The sequence below is a fragment of the Fukomys damarensis genome, unplaced genomic scaffold, assembly GCF_012274545.1.
Source record: "Fukomys damarensis isolate Sample0158 unplaced genomic scaffold, DMR_v1.0_HiC HiC_scaffold_4, whole genome shotgun sequence".
In the NCBI taxonomy this organism is placed as follows: Eukaryota; Metazoa; Chordata; class Mammalia; order Rodentia; family Bathyergidae; genus Fukomys; species Fukomys damarensis.
In genome coordinates, this window is record NW_022900916.1 from 41,927,064 (window position 1) to 41,945,471 (window position 18,408).

Sequence of the window (18,408 nt, forward strand, 5' to 3'; positions counted from 1 at the left end):
CCCGCGGGACCTGCACCTGGCGCCTGGAAGTGGAAAGGTGCCCGGGGTCAGGAGCACCCTGGAGAGTTAGGAAGAGGGAACCCCGTGGCCCTCCAACTCCTCCTTCAGACCTCAGGGGAAGAAGAGAGGAGTTCTAGGGGGGCTAGCATTTCCTGGAGTAGTCAGGAGCAGAATGTGAAAACGGAACCCGGAGCCAGCGATCTTTTTTACTGGCCAAGGAGAGCTGGGAAACTCCGGAGCTCCCACCACAAGCCCCCACTCAAGTCCGTCAGTGGACCTGCGGGGCATGAAGGGAGGACACTCGCACCCCCTGGCCGGGCGCTACCCCAGAATGGATCCTCGGGTGAAGATGTCCACGAGCGCGGGGGTCCACGCCGGGGGAACAGCACCAACCGGCGTGTGAGACTGAAGAACCCCTTCTACCCGCTGACCCAGGAGTCGTACGGAGCCTACGCGGTCATGTGTTTATCAGTGGTGATCTTTGGGACTGGCATCATCGGCAACCTGGCGGTGATGTGCATCGTGTGTCATAACTATTATATGCGGAGCATCTCCAACTCCCTCTTGGCCAACTTGGCCTTCTGGGACTTTCTCATCATCTTCTTCTGCCTTCCACTTGTCATCTTCCACGAGCTGACCAAGAAGTGGCTGCTGGAGGACTTTTCCTGCAAGATCGTGCCCTATATCGAGGTAACGCCTTCTAGGGGGTCTCAGGCTACATCTAGTTCCAGGATTATAGCATGAAAGACTCCCACTGGACCACCTACCTGGCTGAACCCCTTGGTTTTTTTCTCTGGGTCTCTCTTCATTTTCTCTTTCTAATCTTTCCTGTGTGTATGTGTTTGTATAAAAAAGAGACAGCTTTGCTAAATCACTTTCAAGTTCATGCTCCTGGGATTGAAAAAATGATGATCTCATAATGTACACTGTTGTTTGAATTATAGACTTATCTCTCTGAGTATGGTGCTGTATATATTTTTTGATTTGGCACCCAACAGAGATTCCAGGATTAAATAATGGTCAGTCTGTGGTTGCTCATATCAGAGCCTCGCAAGAAAAAAAAATAGCATTTATCTGCTAGATTTCTAATGCTTCATTGTGATTGACCTCTTCCACAGGAAGATTATTGCATTTTTAATACAAAAGTTAGAGTAACACTTAAAAAAAAGAAAATCTGTCTTTGTCAGTTGGCCTTCTAATATATTAATCACCTCTCAAATTAGTTTAAGTGTTTGGCTGGCTTCCAGATTTTTCCATCTGAACTCTTAGATCATTTCTTGTTTCTCTTTTCTTCTTCGCAATTCTTTAACAATTTTATTATTTTTGTATGAATGAACATAAGCAAAAAATAAGACTTTGGCCACCATGACATGAGATCTGTTTAACATTCTCAAGGTGTCCAGTACATATTTGTCATTTATTGTGGTTTTAAAGAGTTGTCTATTTGAAGGGATTTACTCCAAGACTAGTAAATTCTTTAGGGCAAAGGAGGCATGTAATATGTTCCAAACTTTGGAAATGAAAATTGTTTTGACTAAGGTTTGTCTGCTTTGTCTTACAGCTAGTGTTCTGAACAGTTATTGTGATAGTTGGAATTTACTCTTTAAATGGCCTCTCTTGAAACACCAGCTCTTGGAAGAGGCCCAAGCATCTTGCTGCCAGTTGTGTTTTTAGCCAGCTGGCCCTTGATTTTCTTCATTCAGACTGTCCATTTTTTTTATGGAAGCAGAATAAGGGAAACTGTAAATATTCCAGGGCCCCTGATCCTGTCTGGTACCAGGGCTAGTGACAGTATGTTCAGCATTGTCCTAGGGCCTAAAGCTAGACTATAAGTAAACAGAAAACAGTACCTACTTAGAAGGACCAAAGCAAGAGACTAAATAAGACCCTCTGTTATCCTGACAGGGATCAGATGCAGAATCATTCCATGGCTACAAAATCAACTGTTGCTGCTTTACTGGGATCCAGGATGCCCTGGTTGCCAAGGTTGAAATATCTCTGCAACATCTACATTTGTTTGGGAGACAGTTCGTTGCTGCAGTGGGGAGGAGGAGGTGATTGAATTTATGTTAGAGAATATGTATTTATCTGTCAGTTGCCTTCTGAAGGTCAATCTCAGTTTAGGATTTCCCTGATTGTTTATTTGAATAACACAGAAAGATGGATTTATGCAGGAAGGACTCTAGAAGCAAACTCTAAAGTGAACAGGGAAGGTATTCCCATAAGAAAGAAATGTACTGGCTTGTCTCACTGGAAACTATTGGTACTGAACATGTAGACACTTATTTATATGTTAGGTGGAAAAACAGTAGAGACTTAGAAGACTAAAACTCGGGGGAGAGAATAAAATGAATTATCAAAGTTCTTGAGAGAAACTTTTAATGAGAAAAACTCTTATCAAATTCAGGAAAGAATATAAAAACTTAGTTTAGCTTTGTAAGACCTAAAAGTGTCAAGCAGTGGCATTTATTATGATCTGTTTTAATTTTCTTTCTCACTAATTCTGAGGGTTTTAAAAAATGTGTTGGTAGTTTCTTCTCTTTGTATTTAAGTTAATTTTCTGGTTCTGAACAATATTTTGTTTTCAACACTTTTACTGCTAATAAAATCTGTCTTAGTTTTGTTTAGTTTTCCCCCATTTTTATAGCCCTTTCTAGGTTATTGGTTTTAGGTTTTATTTTTCCTAGAGAAGCAAAGACTTGAGAAAAATTAATTCTTTTTTTTTAATTATAGAATACATTTTAAATAATATATACTTTTCACTGTTAGAGGAGTGAATAACAATCTTAACATGTAGCATTTCTATATTCCTACCTGACTTTTATTCCTAACAAATAATTTTATAACATTCAGCCTTTTTAACAGATATAATTATTAGAAAATAGTATCTCCTTACTGAGAACAACAGTCCAAATTTCAAAATAAAGCATTTCTACCTTCAGGAGGTACTAGTATTTTCACAGAAGTTAACACAGATTTAATGCCTGTCCCATGTCAGATTCCTGAAAAAAAAAAAGACCCTGAGGTGGAGATTTATCTGGGATGAACTTTACTGGGCATGCTTTCAGACTCAACACCTGTTAGGGAATCCCTGAGAATTTCTAAAGAAGCAGGACTGGAATGAGAAAGAAAGTAAACCATGCTGCGGTGGCCACAAAGACCTCAGTTGACACTATGAAGACCTGTGTAGGGCTGAGGTGACCATGTAAAAATGTCCTAAATTGGGCCAAGAGGCCCAGACTTTGTCTTTCTCACTGAGCTATACTTGGTTACAAGTTCCTCTCAGGAATGGGGCGTACTCTTGAAGTAGTAGGTGACTTTCTTTGATCAAGGCCAGTTCCTAGAGTGGGATACCTGCAAGAACTTTACTCCACAGCTGAAGGAGGAAGCAATGCCTTGTTCCTAAAGAACTTTGAGAGGGAGCATTTTGGGTGGAGAACCATGGTATGTGCTTCTGTGGGTTTTAATTTGCCGTGTTAAATTAGGAAGAGACAACATTCTAATGGAGCTCCTTCATTGTAATAATGAAACTCAGGGCTCTGAGAAGGGAAATAACCATCCTAAGCAAATATAGTTAATCAGTGGCAAGCAGATACTTATACTAAATGCTTTATGTTGATATCGTTCTTTCTTTCTTTGGTACCAGGGATCAAACTCAGGACCTTGCGCTTTTGAGGCAGGTGGCAGAACCACTGAGCTAAATCCCAGCCCCGATATCTTTCTTATTAGACAAATAACTGTGAGGCAAAAGTTGGATCTAGATAGTGTTTTTTTCCTTTCTGCTCCTAAACATCTTTAAAATAATGTTTCTGTATCCATTAAACAGAATAATATTTATTTTACCATTCAGTCAGTGTTGAACCTAGTCAATAGACACCTAAAATGAAAGGCCAATTGACACCATTTGCTACATGACAAAATTTGTGAATTTTTCTGTTCTGAAGTTTCTTTCTTTGAGTTTATTGGTACTTTTAGATATACAGTACCATTGCATTCATCACTGGGATCTTGTACTTCAAGTTTCATCTTATTTCTCATAAACATAGTAAGTTCAACAGTTGGTAGCTGATTAATTTTTAAAAAATTGCAACAACATGAAACAACTATCCATTTAAAAATGTTAAACATGATTATTTTAATCAGCAAATGTAATAAGAGGAAAAGTGGAGAATAGAGAGAAGAGAATTTGGATGAATGAAGACCAATATCAAGGATATAGCATTTCAAAATAGTTTATCATAAAGCCAGCAGAAAAAAAACTGTGCTTTAAAAAAATAGTTGTGATGTCTGTGTGTATGATGTGATGTGACGTGATGTGATTTGTGTGTCTGTGTGTCTGTCTGTCTGTTTGTCCGTAATAGATATGGAGGCCTGAGTGTGGATTGCAGAAAGAGAATGGTGGAGGAGTTCCCTACCACATCATTTACTTAAGCATCCAACTATTTAAAGCCAAGTAATCCAAGCATTGAATATGGCAACTGGAATAGCTCTTTGCTCATTACTCAATGAATGGAAGCCATTCAACTTCAGTATATCTCATGGTCCAGATGAACTGATCTCTCTCTCTCTCTCTCTCTCTCTCTCTCTCTCTCTCTCACTCTCATCTCTCTGTTAACTGTGGGCTTTGAATGATCTAGGATCCTCTTTAGTTTATAGAACATGCACAGTATAACAGAAATCTTCAGTTAGAGCTTAGATAATTACAGATCTTTTTGTTTGTTTGTTTCACTGAGATATAAGAGTCCTTTGTGAGGATGAAGGGTAAATAAAGGGAACACATCTTACTAGGGCCTCTGCTCCAGGGACACTTTGTGACAAATCTAGAATATTTTCTGATAGGAAATGCCAACTTCTCCAATGGCTTTAGAAATACAGATTTTAAACTTAGTGGAACAAATGCCTCTTTCATTGCCTTAAGTTGTAGTAGCACTGAGAGGTCAGAAAGGAGGGCATTGGAGGCTGACTGTGGTATCATCATATAGCTATGAGTTCCTACACAGATTTCCCTAGAATCACCACATTCAAGTAATAGCCCATTTATCATAGAAGACGATAAATTTACTTGAGTGGTGGATTAGCCGTTAGATATTCTGATGGATTTTTAATTGGAAACCATGCAGGTTTATGAGCAATTTGAAAGCTACTAATAATATTCGCTGGGAAAATGGACTCAATGTGTGGGAATGATGCTTAACAAATATTTTATGACATCCCATTAATCCCTTTGTAATCACTTTCTACATTTCATGCAAGTGAAAATATTTAGCTGATGACTCTAGTGAGGAAGAAAAAAGTTTCTATCCGGATCTTACATATAAAACTAAAAGGTATGCTATTCCAACTTTAAAAGGTAACTGTTAATTGTAATGAAGACATTTTCTTTTCTAAAGCTTGTCATTGAAGCATAAACAGGAGCATCTATTTTGTTTACTTCCCTTATAGATACATTGTCTGACATTTGCTTTTAAGAATTGCATATGAAACAGTAGCACCCAGTAGCTGACAAAGGAATTGTGTGAATAATTTACTATATTCTATTATCTTTTTTCACATATATCATCACGCATGCATTGAGTCACCGTCCTTTCATTCATCACACATTTATTGAGCTTTGCTTCAGTGACAGGCACTGTGTTAGGTGTGGGCAGAAAGAGATGGGAAGATAAGAGGCAAAAGTTTCCAGAGATGACTATCATGGATGAGTGATTGTTATTAAAGTTGGTTGTGCTCTACAGCACGTCAAATACTAAAGCAGAGGTTCAAACAAGCACCATGGAAGTTCAGGAATGGCCCTAGGAAGAATCAGGTCACAATTACACACAGTTATTAGCAAAGATGGAAAAATTCAAGTGAACACCATGCTCCTTATAAGCCTTGCAAGTTATATTCTTACTAGTAGTCTTTATAAAAGCCCATAGAACCTTGATACATGATGGAAAGTCAAATGAATAAAACTATTTTAATATTTGTTTTTCCATTTTCTTTACCTTTCCTGAGATAGGAAGGCCATAAAAACAATTGACAAGTTAATTTAGCTGATAAGACCTACCTAGAAATTTCTTTTGAAATTCTGAGTTTATGTTAATGCCTAAAATAACAATCTCCTCTTTGCAATTATTAGTCTTTGACTATAAGGGCAGTAAATAAATCATATTTGAATTTTTCTTAGTATAGTTAACAATGTACTGGTAGTACATTAAATTGAGTTTTAAAGATTTTTCTACAGATCTCAGCTTACACAGTATTTAATTTGACCTAGGAGAACCTAGGGAGGAAGGCTAACAAGGGAGACACCTTAGATCCTACTGTCGAAAGTACAAAAGGGGAATACAATGAAATGACACTACCAAGATTTGGACTCATCTCTCAAGCTCACACTGAGTGGTGACTTTTTTTTTTGGTACCAGGTATCAAACTCAGGACCTTGCACCTACAAGGTAGCTGAGGTGCCACTCAGCTAGATTCCCAGGCCCCAGACGAGTGATTTAAGCTGTGTTTTTGACTGCTTCCAAAGGGTCTGATTATATCAGCAAAACACCCTTCAACAGAGAAAAAGGAAGCAAATAATAAAGCAGATCTGACCTTGTGAGTCTGCCTAAGGCTGAATGGGTGAGGGTCTGCCTCGCTCTTTGTGCTAGTGCACGTTACGGAATTCTTGCATCTTTCATGACATTCGTATGTCCTGCGATTAGAGTTCCGGTTCCACTGCAAGCGCATCGATCAGTGTCTGAGATGTAGACTGTTGAGGAATGAGATGGACAGGCTGCTGGGCACTGACGTTTGTCTCTGTCCTGTACTTCTGCTTCTGTCTTCCAGGGATGCTCTGATCATTTCACCTCCCAAAAATTGACTTCTCAAGATCTGACTATTAACTCAACCATGTTGCCAAGGCCAGCTCTTAAATATCCCAATTAAAATAGTACTCTTCATGCCAGAAGAGAAGATGTCATCTAAAATTTCAAAATAGAGTGAGGAGAATACTGAAACATAAAATATGGGAGTCTTTCTACTTTCAAAGTAGGTGCAGACATTTCCCATAATATTTTTATAAAACACAGGGTATACTCTTAGTGCTGGGCTTATTCTTGAGACTGAATACTTGGGGTTTGTGAATTTGTGACAACTTTCTGTGTTATCTATCCGCACATGTAGATGGTTCATAGCATTATTGAATCCAAGGTCATTGATTTGATCCCTGACTACTTTGAGTCATTCTCAGTAAATTTATGACTCTACTTGCAAAAAAGTCTTCCTGGATTGTCACTTTCACAAGATAGGCTCCTTTCCGTTATCTTCCACTCCAGCATCCCTTCCCCTACATCTACTGTCTTTTCCTTTGTTCAAATTCCTCTCTTACCAGAAAAGCATCTGTTAATTAATTCACATTGAGTTGTGAAATTTAGAAATATTTGACTTTTATAATAAGAGGATTGAATGAAGGAGGTGTACTTCTATGGCAGACTACTAATAGTGGAATTTTGGTTATAGCTGAGAAACTTCATCTGAAAAAAGATGATTTTCTCTATCTTTCAAATCACAATTGCCCAACTACAAAAATTTTGTTTTTAATTTGGGTACACTGTCACACAAATCAGTGTCAATTTCTTCAAACTATTTAATTCCAATCATTAGCTTATTTCTTTGGACAGATGATGCTAACCTTGCTTACTTACATTTTTGTAAAATGGGCACTTGCTTGATTCATACTTAAATTATAATGCTAGACAAGTTATATTTAAATGAACATTTTATTACATAAGAAATACATTGTGCTGCCAAAGTCATATTGAATAGGAAACCTTAGTTGAATCTGGAACCATAAAGTGGAAAAAAAGATGTATTAAACTTAGACAAGTTTGGGGCTGAGATAGTTGTTTAAAATAGATTTAATACTGTTTAAATAAATAAGAACATGTTATTAAGCTTAAATAAAAGGTAAAAATCAGGGAAAATTACAATTGATAGGTGCTGCCTTCAAAATATTAGCTTTAAAATCTTTTTTCATGTAATAGACGTAAATGAGTATTTATGTAGATGTGTCCAATTAAATATCAGTAATGTTAATAAAGGTAAGAAGCCATCTCTTTGTGAAGGGTTGGCCTTGAAGAACTCCGTTTCATTAAAGAGATGTGTGCATGGTTGTAAAGGGTGAGGTAACTGTCTCCTACTCTTTTTTTGGTTTTGGAACACAATTCGACATGTGCCACTGCCATGTCATCTGCTTGTGCCCTGAAATGAAGACATTTTGATAAAGGTCATCTTATTCTCAGCAGTGTGATAAACATGCTTTCCCCAGTGGTGCTCAAAGCAGTACCATTTTTGTGGGGAAGTTGCCCTGGAGTGCTGCAAGGAAGGTTGTGGAAAATGGAAAAGGAAGCCAGAGGCATACACTCTCAAACCATTTAGAGTTGCAGAGGAAACTCTATCTTGTGTCATCCTGCATTTTCCCTGATTGGTTGTTAGTTCTGTAACCACTGACTTATAATAGATTATCATTCATGGCCCAAATGAATGGGTTCCCTTAACAATAATGCCCTTATTTCTAAGGGAAGGTTACTTCTAAACAAAGGACAACACATAAGTGGTTGCATTAGAGTTCTGATGTAAAATAGAAGTTAGATAAGAGTGCAGTTGTCCTAACCTTGGTTAGAAATTTTCCTATTTCATGAAAATTAGTGTATTCCAGTCACTTCACTGCACTTAAGCATGATATTCAACTTCACATGAACAAAATTTTGCTTAGAAGTATATTGATTTTTTTCTTTGCCTCACTGGTATCACTGATTTATAGCAGAGGGTTTATTTTATTTGTTTTATTTTTTTGGTACCGGGGATTGAACTTGGGACCTGCACTTGCAAGGCAGGCAGTGGAACCACTGAGCTAAATCCCCAGCCCCTTTTATTTGTTTTATAAAAGTTGTACTGTACTTTAGGTGATGTGCTGTATGTTTCACAGCTTATTCTCTTTCTTAATAGTGGTCTTCATTCTCATTCTGCAGCAAGCTTCAGAGAGACACAGGTTGTTTTCATATAGTATTTGTATGTTCTCTCTTCATTTTGAGTGAATAAGGATTTGATGTTGGACAAAGTAAATATATTTCCCAATTTTCCCCAAGCCCTGATATTTGCATTGAATTAGACACTTGAATAGTGGGAACGAAGAAATCCAGTTATAGTTTTATTAATAATTATTCTTTCTTTATTAATTGTTAAATGTTTTGCCTTATAGTTTTACTTTTTGTTTGTTTTATTTTTAACAGACATCAAGGAAAGCATTGACCTAACTTGTAGTGAGAAAAGCAGTACTGTTTTCCCAATCATGGAAGGTGTTAGTTTCACCCTTAAGTCTCTTACCAAAGTCACTGTTGTCCCAAACCTTGATGGCTGGATTTATTTTCCAATGGCAGTATAAAATTGCTATCTTAAATGGATCTCATAACTACTTAGTTGAGTTTCTCTGAATTTGATCAGGCCTGTGGTGATAAGGAACTAGCTGAAGGAGTCAATGTTTCCATGTGGGTGGCTGTATTTGTTTTGTTTCATTATCATGATCGGAATAGTATGCTTGGTTAGTTTTATTTTTTTTCTGTAACAAAATTTAGAAGGCAACTCTAGAAGCTGTTCTAAAAACTTCTACTATACTTTTTAATTCAACTACTAGCTTTCTATTTTCTCTCTCCAGTGATTTGTCTTCTCATGGTCCTCAATAAATAAAAAAGTAAATATTACTTTGGCCCTTATTAAGGAAACAGAGGCAAGAGGAAGATGAGAACTTCCTATCATATAACTGAATGTGAACTGAATATAGTTATTTACTTAATTCAGTTGTGTCTTGACTGTGATTAGCAATAAACATTTTAGGATTATTTCAATATTGAGTGTAGTTCTATTTAGTAAAATATTTAAAGTACAAAATATAATGAAAGAATTTTTAGTATGTGTGATTTAAGCACTTAGTGTTCATTCTCCAATACTTTATAAATCTCCAAACTAGCAAATACTGCAAAAGTATTACCTTTATCCCTAGAACACATTAGCATGCAAGAGAAAATTCAAGTAACTCATTGAAACATTTAAATGACTCTATAAATGACTAAAGTAATATATGAAGCTAATCATCTTTTAGGGGCTATTTTTTTCTACAAATCTTGTACAACTTTATTAGAGTTACTGTGCATGTCAGGAGCAACAAAAAGCATATGAAGATCCACATTCTGGGAGATCTTCAAGTTCTCCTGCGTTCATGCACCATCCTTGCATCACACAGATTTAAATGCATGTCTTAAAGTACAAATCTCTGCTACCCTGGGTTATTAATATATGATTTAAACTCCCAAATCTCAAGGTCATCCTAGTCTAATAGATTAAGTAGGAAATAGATGATATTTGCAATGAATTAGATCATATCCTTTGAAATACAAATGTATATCATGGAAAGTTTTATCATTTGATCAGCTTGGGAAGCTAGTTAGACAACTGCAGCAATTTTCCAAGGAGATATTTTGAAATTATGTTTGTCTCTCAGTCTTGCTAAACCAGTGATTCTGAATGGCAATCTCCAAGTATTCATAGGTACATCCCAGATGAAGGAGTGTCACAGCAATTGTGCAGTCTGGTCTATCCAAGAGACCTTAATGAGTCACCACTAGTTAAACTTACATGTTAAGTGCATGGAAGCAAGTGAGGGATAATTAAGACATTTTGAGGACAAAATCCGGCCTTATGCTTGTCAGTTCCTAGAAGCAACTGCAGTATAATGTTTTTGTTTTGTTTTTCTTTTGAGACAGTTTCTTTTTATGCAGCTAAAATTGTCAAACTCGCCATACTTCTGCCTCATTCTTCGGAATGCTGTAATTGATTACAGGCGTGCAGCACCACTCCCTGTAAATATATTGTATAGGTTTCCCAAAAAGTACACACACCTATACATACACATACACACATATAGCACTGAGCTAATGCAGCACTGAGAGCAAAGCCCTAAGGAGTAAAGCCATAAGGAGACTAAAGTGAAAACAGCAGCAGTAGTAGGGTGATCAAGAAGAGTGACCCTTAATCCCACACAAGGGCACTGGGGCTGCCACTTGGCTGTGTAAATTCTCAGGCCTCCACTTTCACTGTGTCCCGCCTGTGCCTAGGAGCAACACTGTAGGTGGTTGCAGCTGCCTGAAGCCTTACTGCTCTGGGTGTCTACTGGGCAGGAGCTGAAGGGGCTGCATTGTTCTTACTTTGGAATACAAAGGACAGCAGAGCATTGTGGTTTGAAAGCAAGAGCTTAGAGTTTTTTATTCCCTTGCCATTTCTGGATTTTGATGCCAATCTCCTCAAAATGCTCAATATTTTTCTCTAATAGTTAACATTATCTGCTTTTAGCTTTCCTCTAAGCTTGAAATATTCAAAATTAATAGTCATTCTATTAAAAGTGTTTACAGTTCTTTTATTGATGTTAATTATTCCTCTCATTGCAGTTTAATTCATAGGCGACTGCATCTTACTCATCGTATCTCAGGATGTTGCTTCAAAGAACTACCCATCTAAGCCAAAGTCTAACAGCTTTCCTCCCAGGAGTATATTTCATAGTGATATCGAATTTTAGTAATCAGATATGGTCATTAAATGCAAAAGATCCAGCATTCATGATACAGTTTTATAATTGCATATAATTGCACTATTCATCTTGTTAGAATTTTAATAGGCTTTATATAAACAAGTATATTTAAAAATTGTGATAGAAATCTTTTCATGTTATTCCAACATTTAAGATTTTAATTACATGGGTAGATTCCATATTTAGGTAAGCAGAAACTAGGCCAGCATCTCTTATTCAGATAGGTTCTACCAATTAATTTCTGAGATTTGTATTTAAAACATATTCAGGTTAAAGTCTTCTAAAATAATTTGGGAAAGTACTGAGGAAGGCCTTTGCACCATTTTTTTGCTCTTCCACCACACAAAATTTAGTGCATAAGTGCACTTTCAGAAAATATCTGCAGTAACACGGCAAGCAGTGGTGGCAGGACAGAAGTGATGACTAGTATGGGCAAGCACTATCTGCGTTTGGGGAACTCTGCTTTCCTTATTGGCTCCTTTAGCAATCGTCTCTGCTATTCTGGTGACCTTTCTAGATTGCTCATCCTGTTTTAGCTAGGTCCTAACTATAGAGAATACTATCACAGAGCAACAAGCAGAAAACAAAAGGTGGGTGAAATAAGCTTGTATTTTGTATATGCAAACTGGGAAGGCTCTCCCTCCCTGCCCTCTTCCATGGTTTCTCAAGGAAATTGCAGATCAACTATTTCTGAGATTGTAACTTGAAACTAAAGCTTTGGGGATTATGTCTGAAGAACTGAGCATTTTCAAATAAATTATAGTATAAAAATTCCTGAGTGAAAATTTGTAATGTATAGACCTTTCTTAAAATTTGCCCTGGTTTTTGTTTTCATCTGTTCTCATGAAATGCTCTGAAGTGACTTTGATGCAGGGATGCAAATGCTATCACTAATTATAATTTGTCCAGATTTTTAAAAATCCCTATAATTATAATTAAGGAGATTCGTAGAGAAGATGCAATTCTTTGTACATTATGTCTTCTTTCTAAATGACAATAAAAATTTACCCACAAATATACCTCTTGAACCTCTAACAGACTGCCTGTTCTCAGAGTCTCCAGTATTTTTGTTTCTGAGCTTTACTTTTAATAGAAATGTTATTCATTTTTTTATTCTTTTTTTTCCATTGAGTCTATTGGTAATTTTTAGGTATACAGTACAGTTACATGCATATTGGATCTTGTACCTTCACCTCATATATCCACACCCCTGTCCTCCCTTCACCCCCTCCACCCTTCGCTATTTACCAAGACTTTGTTTCTATTTCTTCCTTTTCTCATATTTTTTTCTTTTCCCTTCTTTCCTTTCCCCTGCCTTTCTCACTTCCTGTTATTCATAATTTAAGAAGAATGCACAATCTAAAACCTTAGTAACTTCATATTTGTGGGCAGACTCGGGAAATATAGTGACACAGTGCACAGAGATTTGCCTTAACAAAAACTCTGAAAAGCCTTGCTGAAGATTTGCATACATTTTCTAGTTTGATAATTTTTTGTCTTATATTCTTTTTTTTTCCAGCAGGGAACTATATTAGGGAAGACAGGTTAGGGAGAGAGGCGAGGGGGAAGCGAGAGAGAGAGAGAGAGAGAGAGAGAGAGAGAGAGAGCGAGAGAAAGGAGCTGTTTAATATTCTTAAGAGAAATGAGTTGAAACATTTGAAAAACTTAAACATGAATGTAAAGTTTGACAAATGTATCCTTCCTGGACAACTTAGAATGACTCTGTCTCCAATAAATAAATAAATAGGCCTGGAGATATAGCTCAGTGGTAGAACACTCCTGGGTTTGATCCTTATTACTGTAAAATATATTTATATATAAAATAAACTACTGCAGTTTCCACATAACAGTGTTTGATGCCGACCTTTAGGTAATGAATGGCAGGCCCTTCTCAGATTTCTTCAATGTGGCAATTACGAGGGCCAGGGATTTAGCTCAGTGGTTCTGCCACCTGCCTCACAAGCGCAAGGTCCCGAGTCCCGAGTTCAATCCCTGGTACCATTAAAAAATAATAATAATAAAAAAAAGAACAGGCAATGTATCCATTACTGATATTAGAAACACATGATCAGAACACAACCACATAATGTGGACCTCGACTTTAGAATTATCCTGAGTCTTCAGTATAGGTATGAAACAAACTTCCTTCAAGATAAACAGCTCATTAATTTGAAATGCTAATTTTCAAAAGGTGAATGTAGAAACGGCTTTTATTTTTCTTTCTTATACTGATATTTATGGAAGATTTTCTGAAAAATTAGCTCTTGGAGAATAAGAATTGTGGCTGTAAGCCAAACAGTAAGCTCTTTATCTGTATTGATCCAGAACTTTCATCACATTTTACTTCATTTGTGCCTTTTTACTTTTATATCTCATTTTGAAAGTGCCTGCCTGGTTATGAGGCTATCCGTGGCATATTGTTTGTATTGGAAAAAGCAGTGGACATAGCGTGATGTGTCCTCTGCCCGAAGAGGGGTGAATATTTGCCATTGTAACTCTTACAATCCACAAAGCAAGATGCCATGGCTGAGGACAGTGACAGCTTGAATGAAGCCGGTAAACAACAAATGTTTTCAGTACTAAAATTGGATGGCAAATGGTATTCCTTTTGTTAACATGATGCCATGAGGTCCCAAAGTATTAGATACTAGCGTTATACTCACTTTTTCCTTGCCTTTTTGCCAAGGCACGACCTACTAGTGATGGTGAACCTTTTAGAGCTTTCAATGGTAACAAGCAGATGGTGGCAAAAATGCCATAGGTTTGCCACTACTTATTCCTGTATTTCTTAAACACTGCCACTAGCAGGCATGGGGAGAGTGATTGAACAAACCCTGGCTTCTCAGGCAGACCTCAAAGCATTACCTCCACCTGAGAATTTTTCTCTTAGGATCATGTTTGATCTGAAACTTCTTTAACATTTTTACCTTCTTTACATTGTCCTTATTTAAACCCATAAATGACTACAGTTATTGAATACTAATATTAAATTTCCCTCAAAGTATTTGAGTAAATCTGATGCTCCCAAGCGACTGCTGTGTTTCTCTTGTGGCTTGGAGAACAGTCTTCCTCCTGTTGGTTGACCATGATCTCCAGGAGGAAAGGGACTGCTCCTTGTGCCTGCCGTATCCCCAATATCGAGTACAGTGCTCGGCACTGGTATCTGGCAGATAAATGCTTGTGTTATGTATCAATCTGTGTGTCCCATTAGAATGTATTCATCATGCTCAGTGTTTATTGGTAAATGATAGTTTATTTCCATTAGAAACATGCATGTATATACCTGAGAAAATCTCTGTGTGAAAGAAACAGGAATATATATATATTTGGCTCTTGACCTTCAGTTACTGCTTTGTTTAGATGTCCGGAGCATATGCATCTAAGAACAATGCTTTTTGGATACACTGCTTTATGTGGTCAGTTGTCACAGTGTTTTTGGATTCAAAATTTTCCTGTGGTTATAATCATCTAGTCATTCTGTCTGGTATCTTTCTATTTTCATGGTTCTTCCCATGCGTACTTTTAAAACTCTTTCTTCAGTATCTCTTATTTCTTTATATTTGGTAAACATGTTTATTTTTTTATTAACATACTTATTTGACATCTGTAACTTGTTTCTTTTGGCACATAGCCCATAGTGGCTGATAGTCTCTTGCATATAGTGGTTTTTGATTTTGCAAATTCACGTTCCCTTGAACTTTATGGGATTTCTTTGAGGCCTTTTATGAAGTACTTTCTTCCAAACATGATTTGTTTTTGCCTCTAACAGATACCTGGAATGATTTTATTTGGGGTTTTTCTGAGGGACATAGATGTGTGAATTTTGGCCTTCATCCCATGTAAATTCAGGCTCTTGGTTAGAATTTGCCAATCCACCCCCATCCACCCCTGACTTCTGTTAGGCAGATCCTATCATTGCAAGTTTCTCCTTTGTGTCTCTTAAAAGAATGTCCTTTACATTCCTAAAGATGTCAGTATTGGGGGAATTCCAACTCCCAATTGGGTCTTTCCCTTAATTCCAACGTTGACCCAGCTTTGTCTCCTGACTCTGGGGGCATGGACATCCAATCTCCCCTGCTATGTACAACTAACTTGAAACCCTTAGTAGGGCAGGCAGATGCCCCTAGGACAACATGCAATGGTGGGGAGATGAGGGAAAGATGTGGGGCTTCTGATCAGCTTGGAATTTCTTATTGATTTTGGCTTCTAGTGAATTGCTCTTTTTTTCCCCCTCATGAATGTATGCCTTTGAAAGTGATATTAAAATGCTGTACTTTATTTTGTATTTAAAAGAAATTGGGGAACGTCCCTAATTATCTAGCTTGTTGATAATTAAGTCCTAAGTACTTCCTGAATGTGAGGTGAGGAACATTACCGATTCCCGTGGTGGAAAACATCCCTTTCAGTAAGAAAATGAGACATAGTCCCATGCCTTTAACTTTATCTAGATCTCCTGGTGGCAGGCATTTTCATGGTGATGGAAATTCTTAGGGTCTCTGAGTTCTTATCTGTAATAAAGTGGTATTAGACTGGCTGACCTTTATGGATGCTTCCAGCTCTAAATTATTTTTTTTTCAACACATCAGCCCTGAACTACTACAACTTTTTTATTTCTTCTATTTTTATACTCACAATAATTCATTTGAAGTCACCAACCCAGCTATCCATTATCCATGCCTCATTCCTGGATCCCCCCCCACTCCACTTTCAGTCTCTGCCCGCCTCTTCTCTCCCTCCCACCCCCCTTCCGGTCTCTGCCTGCCTCTCTTCTTTCCCCCTCCCTCCCCTCTCCTTTCCGCCTCCTTTCTCCTCTCTTTCTCAGCTGTATTGATCTACTTCTTTCATCCTAAAGAGAGCACCCAGATGAATGTATTCTCTGTCCCTGACAGGTCGCCTCTCTGGGAGTCACTACATTCACCTTATGCGCTCTGTGTATAGACCGCTTCCGTGCCGCCACCAACGTACAGATGTACTATGAAATGATCGAAAACTGCTCTTCAACAACTGCCAAACTCGCTGTCATATGGGTTGGCGCTTTACTGCTGGCTCTTCCAGAAGTTGTTCTCCGTCAGCTAAGCAAGGAGGATTTGGGGTTTAGTGGCCGAGCTCCTGCAGAACGATGCGTTATAAAGATCTCTCCCAGTTTACCAGACACCATATACGTTTTAGCCCTCACCTACGACAGTGCAAGGCTCTGGTGGTATTTTGGCTGTTATTTTTGTTTACCCACGCTTTTCACTATCACCTGCTCTTTAGTGACTGCAAGGAAAATCCGCAAAGCAGAGAAAGCCAGCACCCGAGGGAATAAGCGGCAGATCCAACTAGAAAGCCAGATGAACTGCACAGTAGTGGCCCTGACCATATTATATGGATTTTGCATCATTCCTGAAAATATTTGCAACATTGTCACTGCCTATATGGCTACCGGGGTCTCGCAACAGACCATGGACCTCCTAAATATCATCAGCCAATTCCTTTTGTTCTTCAAATCCTGTGTCACCCCTGTGCTGCTTTTCTGTCTCTGCAAGCCCTTCAGCCGGGCCTTTATGGAGTGCTGCTGCTGCTGCTGCGAGGAATGCATCCAGAAGTCTTCCACAGTGACCAGTGATGACAATGACAATGAATACACCACAGAGCTGGAGCTCTCGCCCTTCAGCACTATACGCCGGGAGATGTCCACTTTTGCTTCGGTTGGAACTCATTGCTGAAAGGCAGCACTCAGTTTGACCGGATCTGTTTGTTTGATTTTCATATCCGGTGAACATTTTTACTTAGTATATTTTCCTTACAAGGAAAACATGCAAAAATAAATAAATAAATAAATAAAATAAAATAAAATAAATAAATAAAACCAAGCAGAGAAAGAAATGCATATTAACTACTATAGAACTGATTTTGCGAATTAATATTTGTGCTCTGAAAAAAAAGTGTTTATATTTAGTTATTGAAGAAGAACCAGAAGGCCAATAGTTTTAGATCATTTTATCTGGTATGGTGCTAATATTTTATTTGGAAAAGTTACTGCACCTTAACTTAATTAATTGGCTAGAATTCTTTCTTTTAAAAATGTAGTTATTGTGTATTAATTATGTGGTTTTGCAAGTTATTTTAGGTTTTAAGTTGTGACTGAAAGTATATTGTATATAATATTGTGAGATGATTTGTACTTAGTGGCATTCACAAAGTAGCACCAAATAAATTACACTTTATTCTTTAATGTCATTGTCAATCTACTTTTAACCAAGAATCAATAAATCTTTTAATTGCCTTAAAGACATAATTACTGATTCAATGCACAATTGAAAACTGGCCTTACCGTGTTATATTATGTTCTCCTCTAAGGCAGGAAACTACTGTTAGAAAGAAGCTTTCCTAATAGTACTATTTTATATGCATACTCATATATATATACTCATAAAACTATATAGTATTTTAAAACAAAACTATATTTTTAATATTCACACATAGATGTACAGTTACATCTGAATATTTATGAAATATGAATAAATGGTAGAGTAGGAAGAAAGTATCTTTTTTAAAAATTCATCTTGGAACTAGCTTGTAGAGCTATAGGTTTTCCCATGAGGAGTTATGGGCAGAATCAAGAATTTTAAAAATGCATTTGACATCAGATGACTTCTGAACACTGGCCTTTGAGGAACTTTGTGAATCATACATAAAGCACTCTGAATTCCAATTTTCTTCCTTTTAAAAAGGAAACTTGATTAAATGTATACAGTTTAATTTAAGTGGAATGAAAATGCAGTAGTAGAATAATAAAATACATGTTTATATATCCT

The 18,408-nt window shown here is 37.4% G+C and overlaps 1 protein-coding gene across 1 annotated transcript in view; it reads left to right on the forward strand.

Annotated features, from left to right (window-relative positions):
• Gpr37 (G protein-coupled receptor 37) overlaps window positions 1–17,943 on the forward strand; it is a 19,343-nt gene extending 1,400 nt beyond the window's left edge. The window contains exons 2-3 of the mRNA XM_033757980.1: window positions 1–690; window positions 16,498–17,943. The exon at window positions 1–690 is cut by the window's left edge and continues 15 nt beyond it. Of these exons, the coding sequence (XP_033613871.1) occupies window positions 1–690; window positions 16,498–17,316 (1,509 nt within the window). The 3' untranslated portion in view covers window positions 17,317–17,943. The remainder of the gene's footprint in view (window positions 691–16,497) is intronic.
• Window positions 17,944–18,408: the final 465 nt, after the last annotated feature.